Raw genomic sequence first — 11,070 nt, 5'->3', positions numbered from 1 at the left:
AGGCTGCCTCTTTAGTTCTCCTAGGGAAGATGTGTTCAACATTATAAGTAACAAAATAACAATAATGTTATGACCACTGAAAAACTTCTTGGGGCTTGCACAATAATAAGGAGAGGGGAGGAGAGAGAGAGAGATTTGTCATATCACGGCAGTCCTTCAACTAAGCATGTAAACTGACTACATACGGATGGGATGTGATTGGATTTGGATATTTTCTCACCAATATGGATTTAAATGTGAATCGAATCTAGATTTTCGATTATAGTTTACATCCTTGACTTGTGTAATTTGGATATTTCTCCCCCTCCCCCTCCCCCTCCCCCTAGATACAATTTGTACTTGATCCATGTCTCTAAGTTCTCTTGGCTCTTTTCCTTATCCTCTAGAACTTGTCTAAACTTCAAAAACCCTCAGAATCTAATTACCTAATTGTTTATTATGATTGATTATTTATTGGGGTCGAATAATTCAAATTCGGATCCAAATACCCTCTAATCTGATATTAATATGAATGCAAATCAAATTCGGAGTTTTGACTATCCGCTTAATGGGTTTGAAAGGCCTTTGGTGAAGGTGGTAGCGGTCTAGTCTAGACATGGGATGAAGTCCACCTTCACTTGTGCAACTAGAGTCGCAAAATGATGTTTGTAATTTACCGCTTAAGAAGAGAGAAGATAAATTGTTAGAGCCAAGGGTGGGGGTGGAGGGAATGAGATCATCTCCAACGTGTCAGTGCACCCTACGTGTATTTGATAGTGGGGAAGCACTTAGGGTGCATGCTCGGACACTGGAAGCCATTGAATGCACGCTGGCACACTGAAGGGGATTGTGGGTGGAGTGCGGCCTATAACAAGGCCAACACTTCTGCAGAACCCTGTCCAAACTTTCATAGAGAATTTGCATGCGAAAATGAGATACCTGATGTCGTCAAAGGCATTCCAATAGAGGCAATAATTCTAACCTCTAAGATTCTTATAAAAAGGGAAACCCTAGTAGGGGAGAGTATAGGTAAATGCATGCTAGCCAATGAATCTATGCCTGCGAATATGATGCTTACACCAAACTACCAGCCATCAGGGACTTAAGCACCTTTAGAAGGTACCAAATCCCAGACAGAGGGGCTGAGGAGAAACAATTAGATGAAGAGGCTTTCCACTGGACAAAATAATCATAACCAGCAGAATTGGGATCCAAATACCATTGGTGAGAATAGATCGAGAAGACAAGAGCCATCTTATCGAATCATGCATCATACTTAATCCGATTGCTAAAAGCAAGAAGAATTCCACTGGGATACCAATTATCCGACCATAACAGTGTATTATTAGGAGTTCGGATCAGGTGCTCGTGGGTTCTCGTACATCTCTTTTGCCGACACGTGTAGTCCATTCAAAATTACTATTGGGATTATCTACAATGTTGTTCTCTCTCTTCCAACTTCTCTCTCTCTCTTCCAACTTAAATGCCTCTTATTTCTTTTTTCGACCTAAATGCCATATATTGTCATTCTTTATATATAAAAAAACTATTTTTTATTTTTATTTAATTTAGTTGATTTACCACAATACTTACACAAAACGCTCTCTTCCGGTGTTGATCCGATACAACATCAATATTGATCTAATACGATAACAATTCGATCCAATCTGATACCAATTAATTGGATCAGTACTAAAACCCTACAAGGTTTCATATGAATGGTGATCCATTCGTCATAGGTTTCATATGAATGGAAAAAGATATCAAAAGGGTATTTTGGACTTGTACTAAAACCCTATAGATATTTGTGAACCCTAGGATGGTGGGTGAATTGTCCTCTATTAATGAGTAAGAATTTCTTCTTTTTCATTTTCTTTTATTTGGTTATTTTGTATTGGTATGGTAGAGACTGGTTCTAAGTGGATTTGAAAATAAAAATGTTAATGAAGAGAGAGAGAGAGAGAGAGAGAGAGAGAGAGAGAGAAGGCAAAAAGTATCCGTTAATTTTTATTGATTTCGGGTATCAGCTATTTTGTAGGATTAAAATAATAAAGGAATGTGAAATTATAATTAAAATGAAAAAAAAAAAACTTGGTAAATTCTAAGGAGAGAGGAGTGTGGATAAAATGAATATGAGAGAAAATAGAAAAAAATAGGTAGTTGGCCAAAAAAAGAAACCCAGGTTCTGAGGACTTGATCCAAACTCTATTGTTAGAACCATCACCGATACAACTTTTGATAACCCCAACAGCTAAAGGGTTGAGCTTCTTTGAGATATATAACACGACTCCATCAAACCCACAAACCCTTTGTTTTAATAACAATCTTCCATAACAACACAACTTTTGATAATCCCCAAAAGCTAAAGGGTCGAGCTTCTTTGAGATATACAGTATGAATCCACCAAACCCACAAACTCTCTGTTTTATTAACAATCTTCCACAACACAACTTTTGGTAATCCCCAAAAGCTAAAGGGTTGAGCTTCTTTGAGATATAGAGTATGAATCACCAAACCCACAAACTCTCTGTTTTAATAACAATCTTCCATAACAACTTCAAAAGGCCTACCAAATTTACAAAGCAAATAGATCCAAAGCTTCAGCTAGTTCACCTACTTACTTGAGTTTTAGTTTCAAAGTTCTCAAAAATTTTAATTTATAAGGTATGTTTTTTCTGCATCTTTTAAAAAAGATGAAAAAAAATTGGATATACTATCGATAAACTGTACATTGGTACCCATGTTTACCTCTCCACGTAATTTTAAAATGACCTTAATATCCTTATTGAATAATACCTATCCTCTCATCTGTCAGAGAGAGAAGAAGAAAAATGAAAAATAGCAATCACATCAAACATTATTTATTGTTCCCAAGGAATTATGACATTAGAGACAATTTTACGGTTTTACCCTAAAAAAAAAAAAAAATCAGAGACAAAGAACGAAGAGAGGCGAAAGCCAAATCACAACTCTGGCCGGAAAAAACCAGAGCTCGGACGATCCTCGTCGGGCTCAACACCTTAAGCTTTTTTCTCGGCCATCCTATTTTGTAATCTCAGGTTGTTGTAGAACTTCTGAATGAACTCCTCTGCAGCCTTATCTACGTGGCTGTCCTCGTCAGCATTCGTTAAAGGAAACGGCGAGTCCGTTATCCTCAACTCCCTCACCATCGGACTCTTTCCGAACGCAGGAAACGGTGACGGTATAGGAGACCCCTCCGTTATGTCATGGACGTTCAACATCTCCAGCACTTTTTGCATCGCATTGACGGACGTTAAGTCGTCGTCGGTGGCCGTCGGGTGCATACATGAGAAGTAATGGTGAGACTGAGAGTGGTTCTGGGAGGTCTTGCGTTTGCTGATGTGGAATGGGAAGAAAGAAGAAGAGGGAGGGAAGGCGGGGCTGTTACTGCAGCTAAACTCGTAATGAGTAGGTGCGACGAAGGAAAGATTCGCATCGTGCCATTGGCAGATGGAGTTGGAGTGCTGGTGGTGGAACATAAGGTTCCCGATGGCCTTCCCTGCGATCTTGCCACGTTTCATCATGAGGTGAAGGTCCATCATTAGTTTGCGCTTGGAGACACCTTTCCTCAGCATGAAGAACACTGTCCTTACATAGTTCCATAGTTTCTTTGTTACTGTTGCAGCTGGATTCGGTTCCATCTCTTCTTCTTTTGTTTGGTACCTTAGAGAGAGAGAGAGAGAGAGGTTTTGGTTGCTTGGATGCATAGAGAGGGGTGAGGGGGTATATATAAGGGCCTCAAAGGGAATGAATATTCAATTTTATTAAATTACTTCAAGAGGGTTGGAAAGTAAAGGTTGTGGGCGTTATTTTTTGGACTTCTTTTGGGTTTTTTTATTAATTTTTAAGGGCAATTATTGTGTTACTAGAAGTTCCTTTGGTTTTGGACATGAATATCTGTGGGTTTTATGTTTAAACTTTAAAAGTCTTAAGCTTGAATTATTTAGAGATATTAAGCATAGGTTTAAATCTCGAAAATTGTACTTAAATCTTTTTAACAAGGTGTCGGGGCCAGTTTATGCACATCTCAATTAAGGTGATTTAATCGTGTGGATATTAGAAAACCCCCAATGTGTTAATCATGTTGCAATGCATCCTTTCCACTGTTCCTCATCTGACGGAGAAATACTACTGGTTTTCATCTCAAAACTCAAAAGGTGTAGATCCATATAGGTACTTTACCATTCAGCCCAATCCATAGTTTCAAAAACCAGAGTGGATTTCAAGACCCCAAAGTGGTCCACATCACTTTTTATTTATTTATGGAGAAAGCACCTGCTAGTTTGGTTTCGATGCCTAGACACAAATGGAATGCCCTGTGTATTAAAGATGTTTCCATTGATCTTGTGCATTGCTGTTGTCTACATTAGACTGGTAAAGTTATTTCTCTCATTTATCTTTTAAGAAAGTTACCTTAAGGTAGTGTGGCCTCTGTGCTAGTCTAGGGGCCGATGGGAGCTTATAGATTAACAAATATTAATAACTTCTTATAACACCCAAAATTTGAACAAATATTTCATACATCTCTCAATTTCATAAGAAAATTTCTAATAAATCCATTTCGTTAGAAGGGAATCGTTCAATGATGATGTTAGTAGTTTACTATTATCTAAATGACCAAACTACCGTTGGATATAGATGAACTCACTATTATACCTTTCACTTTAAAAACCCCCCAAATTGGTAAAGCGTGTTGTTTTTTCTCAACCTACACCTCCATCCCATCTCATGCGAAGAGGAGGAAGGAAAGAATTAGAAGAAGGCTGCTCTATCTCTGCTCTTGCTCTTGCTCTTGCTCTTGCTCCTACTCCTACTCCGACTATCTCCTATTACTGCCATATTCTGGCCATTGGTTGCTCATCTTTGCTTCTGCTCCTATGATATTCTAGCCATCGTTCGCTCAACCCATACTTAAATAAACGACTTGAGTTACGAAGCTCGCTCATCTCCTACTCCTGCTCCATCTCTACGAATTAAAGTTTGTATGGCTACGGGCTACCAATGGATGGAAGAAACAAATTTGGAATCACTCGCGGGCAATCATATGGAGAGACAAAAGCCCCATATGAGATACAAAGCACGCTCAGCTGTGCCCCTCCATAGTCCACCCTCGGCCATGAGGCTCCCCTACAGGCCCAACTAATAATTACTAACCATTTCAATTTCGATTTTCCCTGTTTTTTCCTCTCTACCGCTTCCTTCAACATGGCTATGGTCTGCACTTTGGACCTCCCCTAAAAGGTCCTCGGAGCAAGTGGGTCTCCCACTCTCCCTTTACCCTGCAAAGACATTCTTTTTTATTTTATTTTGGTAAAGTCCTGTAAAGGCATTCGAAAGCCGAGGGTTATAAAGATTTCGAATCGTTAAGTTTTCAAGTGCCTGGAATATTATGGTATATTTCCTTTCCACCGCTCTCTTGACCACACACTTAAACAGATGGCCCGATTATGAAGCACAATCAGTTGTGCCTCTCCACAATTTCTTTCTTCTCTCCGGTGTGAGCTCCCTCTTGCAAAGGCTTTCAATAAGTAAAAAAAGTGTTCTTTTAAAGATTAATAGAGAGGTCAAAAATGTCTTTTCACATTTTAAGTAAATGGTGTTAGATTTTATGGATTATGGATGCGGTGGATATTATTTTCAATTTGTAGAGTTACAGGAAGTTATGGATATTTTTAGGGGTGGTACATGAAAAAATCCCAAGAAATTATTCGATTAGGAGAAACATTTACAAGAAAGAAGGTGGATGAAGCCACCAAATATGGGAAACCACATATCTACAAGCATAGGAGGGCAAAACATTAACCTCAAAAATGAAATTAACAAACAATCACATATGAATATAAGGAATTTAACTGGATTTGGAACAATTGCATGCATCCACCTAAGACAATTAAAGAACATTCAACTATTTAGAAAAAGTTCTATAACACTCTTTTTTTTTTTTTTTTAATCAAAAGAAAAGAAAATTCAATAATTATATATGTGGTTAAGTACATCAATGTTCAGATTAGTGATGTCTATGTGTGAGAGTTTGGTAATGATATTAGTAGCAACAAGTCACATGAGTAGAACTACTTCGTTTGTAGACCTGAGCATGTGGGCTGGTATATATACAAAATTATGAACATCGAGAAAAAGAAGGACTACGCTCCAAGGCCATGTTGTCGTAGTGCTGTTAAAAAGTGTATGATTCAATTCTTTCGAATCGCTCTATACCTCCCCTATAACACTCTTGTTGGAATATGATTGAAGATTCAAAATCTGAAGCCAACATTGGGTAAGGATTTACCGACATTGGATGTGGATCAGCTGACGCATCGTTGATGATGGCGTGCATGTGGTAGATGTCAAACAAAGAGTGTCGAGCGAGTCCGATGAATCTTCACATAAGTGAATGTCCCTAGTCCGTGGATATGGCATCTATTTTCTCTCTCCTCATTTAATAGATGCCATATCTATGGATCAAGGACATTCACGTACGTGAACATTCACAGCTCTCAAATTTCCAAACAATTTTTTTTTCTCTCTCTAATATTAAAGAGTCACTTCTCTTGATCCCCTTCTGAATAGGGGTTGTCTAAAGGGTGTGCTAATAAGTGTTGCTACTTTTTCCTCTCGTATTTTTTTTCAATCAAATGAATAAGGTATTAAGGAGATGAGAAATATATTTTTTTGGGGGTAGAGAAGAGTTGAGAAATATACAAGACAAACACAAACGGGCCAACATGGGAGTAAGATACCCCAATGGAAAATCTAAAGAAGAAGCAAATTACGTTAAAGACATCTTTAGGGTTGATATCCATCCACTCGAATAGAGATGGTCGGTTTTTAATATTTAGAGCATTATTAGTGGTCAACGGAATTTTTGTTAAAAACTTGAAATGTTTGATCAAAGTGAAAAAGAGAAAGGAGGTGTCCTTTTTTCTCAGCTTTGTAAGTCACTAATTGCCAAGGATAAATGAATTAATATGGGATAAGCACCCTTTGGCATGGTGGTGATTTTTAGAGCAATATAAATGAATTAATATGGGATAAGCACCCTTTGACATGGTGGTGATTCTCAAAGCGGTAGAGCACTAACGATCTAAGTCACTTAAGTCCTAGGGAGAGATCGGTAATTCGACTCTTCCTCAAACGGATATTAGACATCCTTTATTCCCCCCCCCCCCCTCTCTTCCCAAGTTGCCCTTCTTTGAGTTCAAACATCACCTTTGCTGCCTTTGGGTTGCAATCCTAGTTGGCTTATGGATCCCTTGATAAAAAATGTTAAAAAAAAATTGAATTATTATTTATAAGAATGGTGTATTTATATAAGAAATAAATAATGGAAATAGATTCCAACATGTCCTTATTCGAATCTCTTTAATCGTGCCCTCTATGGTGGAAAAATTAAGAGATAAAATTAAACCCTATACATGACCGGTTCTATGGTTGATATTAGTCACCAAATTTGATATGGGTCATTACTAGGGAGTCCTCCATCTAGGTATGCCGAAAATATTATTGATTTATTTATTTATTTTGGATTATTTTTCTAGGGAAGTTGGGAAGGGAAAACTGTTTTCACAAATTTTAGGATGTGCCTCTAATTTTGTAGCCAAGCAAAGGGAAATTATATCCTCCAAATATATTATGCATATAAAGAAAAAAAAAATATGAGAGAAATTAATATGAAAAGAGAATCAAAAAAGGTATTTCTAACAACAATTGCTTAGCGCAGTTGGTGAGTTATGGTGTGCAAAAAGCCCATGCTCACCAGGAGGTCTCAAGTTTGAGCTTCCTGGCTGTGACCTACTTTCCTCCCTACCTAAAAAAAAGAAAAGAAAAAGAAAGGTTTTTCTATGTGCATCAAATCCTCCATTTGTTTTCAAATAAATACAACATAGAAAGAAGGGAAAGAAAATTATTAGGTCAAAAGAATATAATTTAACAAATGAATCCTAACAATCTAGTGAAGAAAAACCTTTCCCTCACTTTTTTTTTCATCCCACATTTTTTCATTATAAGATCATTTGTATTAAAAGAGAAATAAATTATTTTTTTCTTTTTTATATCTATTTATTATCTATTGGTCATTTATTAATTACAGCCCAATTATCCACTGAATAGGCTAAGGATTTGGGCTGCAAACTAAACCCATCTGACCAAAAAATTTACCCCTCCCAGCACCAGATTTTGATCGACTAGGCTGGATACAGAACATGTAATTTTGGGTGGATTTGGGCCAATATTGGCCTATCCCAAACTTCGCTGATAAAAATTACCAAGCCCAACACGAACAGAATACATGGGCCTGGGCCAAAATAATGCTACAAGCGTAATATTGTAAGATGGTCTTATCGTTCTTTACATCATAAAACAACGCCCCATTTGTTTGACAGATAAAAATCGGTGGAAAACTTGTGAAGTAAATCCCACGTATTGTGAGTTGGGTTGACAAAAAAAAAAGGAAACAATGGAACATGTAAATTTTTAGTGAGGTCTACCTCTATACCTCTATGGAAAAGAGAGAAAAGGAAAATGTGGTAGAATTCTATATGAAAGAGAGGAAATAGGAGGATGAGGACAGAGATAGACACAAAACTATTATTTCATTAAATTTTTTTGAAAGCAACTGGAGTGGGAAAAGTTAACTGCCACATCAACAGACAACAATTATGGAATTAAACGACCTTGTCCGATAAGTTTCCCACCCCTTCAAACAATCAACCAAGGCTTTTAATATTTTGAGGAAAAGTACCTCATTCTCCCACCCAATTTTTCATTTTCCTCTTATATATATATATATAACATAAAAAAAAAAAAAAAAAAAAAAAAAGAAGACATTTTTGGCAACGTTTCTATTCAAGAAACAACATTTCGTGTCAAACTATAAATTTCCGTTTCTATGTTAAAAAGTCATTTTTTGCCTAAAAGTAGTGTTTGTTAAACTTATTTCATAAATGGTTTCATCGAGATAGGGATGAGGGAGAGAGAGGGAATCAAACAAGATTTTTTCTTCACGGAAAGGGTTTCTCAGTTTGATTTCATCGAGATAGGTAGAACAGTGTTAAGGTAGACCAATGATCAGCAGTGTTGAGATAGACCAGTGATCAGCAGTGTTGAGAGAGAGAGAGAGAGAGAGCAGGGATTGAGTGAAAGTTCTTTAAGGATTCTTTACCACTATAGTTCTTCAAAGTTTTAAGGAGACAGATAAGATTTTGGCCTTAGCGAAATTATTGGAGACATAAGATTTTTTTTCAACGGTTAAGTTGCACTATTGCAACATGTTGGTCATAGGTTCAAAACTTGGAAACAACCTCTTCTGCGAAGCAGGGGGTAAGGTTGCATACACTTGCACCTCCCAGACCTTGCAGTAGCGGGAGCCTCGTGCATTGGGTTGCTATTTTTTTTTTCTTTTTACCTGGTTCGTTTAAAATAAATAAAAAACCGTGAACACAAGCCTTCTTGATGTGACAGGCCTTGTGGAAACCCTAATGCGTTAGGCATTGGCCATTAGACATTTAAGCCCAGGCTTCAACATAGCGATGCTACTATTTGATGGGCCAACATGACTTGAGTGTTTACCAGACTCAAACACAATATTCATGGATTTTTAAGTAGTAGAACATGAGACTATAGTGTGTACACACAAAAAATCCTCGGTGAGGAAGTGATAATGAGGATCCAATAGTTGGGGTGCACATCGGGGCCTTCCTAGTAGTTAGATCCTCAATGTCACTCACCACTTACCATAGATGATTTGATCCCTAGCGTACACTCAGCCTAGGAGAAAGGAGGCATTCAAAAGAATTGGATTTTAAAGGTAGATGTGAAAGTACACTCAATACAAAGGCTTACCAACATTTCAAGATCAGGGATGACAATGTTCTTGAGTAGTCAAGTCTCGCTCAAACGAAGCTCTAAATCCCTTTCTTTTCAAAAAATATGGGATGGAGAAATGATACGAACCTTTAGAGAACTCAACCCAATAAATAAAAAATTGGCATATGTTTAATGATAAATTGGTGGATGTGCTCAGCTAGGTAAAAAATTGTGTTATCACATAATTATTTGATAAAAATATACCTTTCTATATATAGGATGAGAAAATAGTAGGAACCTTTGGAGAACTCAACTTTATAAATCGAAAATCGTCTCGCTCAAACGAAGCTATGGATCCCTTTCTTCAGAAAAATATGAGATGCGGATCAAAATGATACAAACCTTTGGAGAACTCAACCCTATAAATAAAAAATCGATACCTGTTTAATGAAAAATTGGTGCTTGTGCTAGGCGAGGTCAAAATTAGGAACTTCATCAGCTTCTTTGATTGTCAAGCCCATGTTGGAGAACATTCTCCATTTAAAGACCTATTTTGGCTCTTGTATTTTTTCTTTCGTTCCAAGGGAGTTTAACAGCTTCGCTGATTCCCTGACAATGAGAGCCCTGTCTGTGACGGATAGGACAGTTTGATCCATTTTTGATCCTTGGATCCAAAAACAATGTTTGGCATCCATGAGTTCTTCAAATTTGGCTGAATAAATTTATTTTCACAAAATAAAAAAAAAATCACAAAAAATAAAATAAAATAAGGCCCCCCCCCCCTCCTCTTTAGGATCGGAAAACGATAGGAACCTTTGGTTAAAATAGGGTCATCACATAATTAGTTGATGAAAAACAGGCGCCCACCGTGGGGCTCGAACCCACGACCACAAGGTTAAGAGCCTTGCGCTCTACCAACTGAGCTAGACGGGCTAATTGATGTCTTGGTTAACTAAACATTTTATTTCAAGTAAAAAAAGTTGAAAGTTTTTTCATTCCTTCCCTTCTCGACATCGGACACACTTTCCGTTATAGCTTGGCCCTACCAAGCAAGTAATCGAATCAAGTTCACAAGAACACCTACAGCCCGGGTTGAAATCCTCTGCAATTCCGATCTCGTACAATTCCGTACAATACCACCTTTAGGTAATGACACGTGTATTGATACCAATACAATGGTCCAGATCTGCTACAACTAATAAAACATTAAATCAGTGATGAGGCATTTAAATCAGATCTGGACCATTGCATTGGAATCAATACACG

At 37.4% G+C, this 11,070-nt stretch overlaps 1 protein-coding gene and 1 non-coding gene across 2 annotated transcripts; both read right to left on the bottom strand.

Annotated features, from left to right (window-relative positions):
- Window positions 1-2,811: 2,811 nt before the first annotated feature.
- Window positions 2,812-3,686, bottom strand: LOC122071903. Its single transcript, XM_042636377.1, has one exon. The coding sequence runs from the start codon at window positions 3,639-3,641 to the stop codon at window positions 3,000-3,002; it is 642 nt and encodes a 213-aa protein (XP_042492311.1). The 5' UTR covers window positions 3,642-3,686; the 3' UTR covers window positions 2,812-2,999.
- Window positions 3,687-10,664: 6,978 nt separating this feature from the next.
- On the bottom strand, window positions 10,665-10,737 carry TRNAK-CUU. Its single transcript has one exon. It is a non-coding gene; the product is annotated as a tRNA-Lys (tRNA).
- Between the last annotated feature and the right edge of the window lie 333 nt (window positions 10,738-11,070).

Source organism: Macadamia integrifolia, chromosome 2 (assembly GCF_013358625.1).
Source record: "Macadamia integrifolia cultivar HAES 741 chromosome 2, SCU_Mint_v3, whole genome shotgun sequence".
NCBI classification, from domain to species: domain Eukaryota; kingdom Viridiplantae; phylum Streptophyta; class Magnoliopsida; order Proteales; family Proteaceae; genus Macadamia; species Macadamia integrifolia.
The sequence above is the reverse complement of the archived record's forward strand: the minus strand, read 5'-3'. Positions and strand labels throughout refer to the sequence as shown.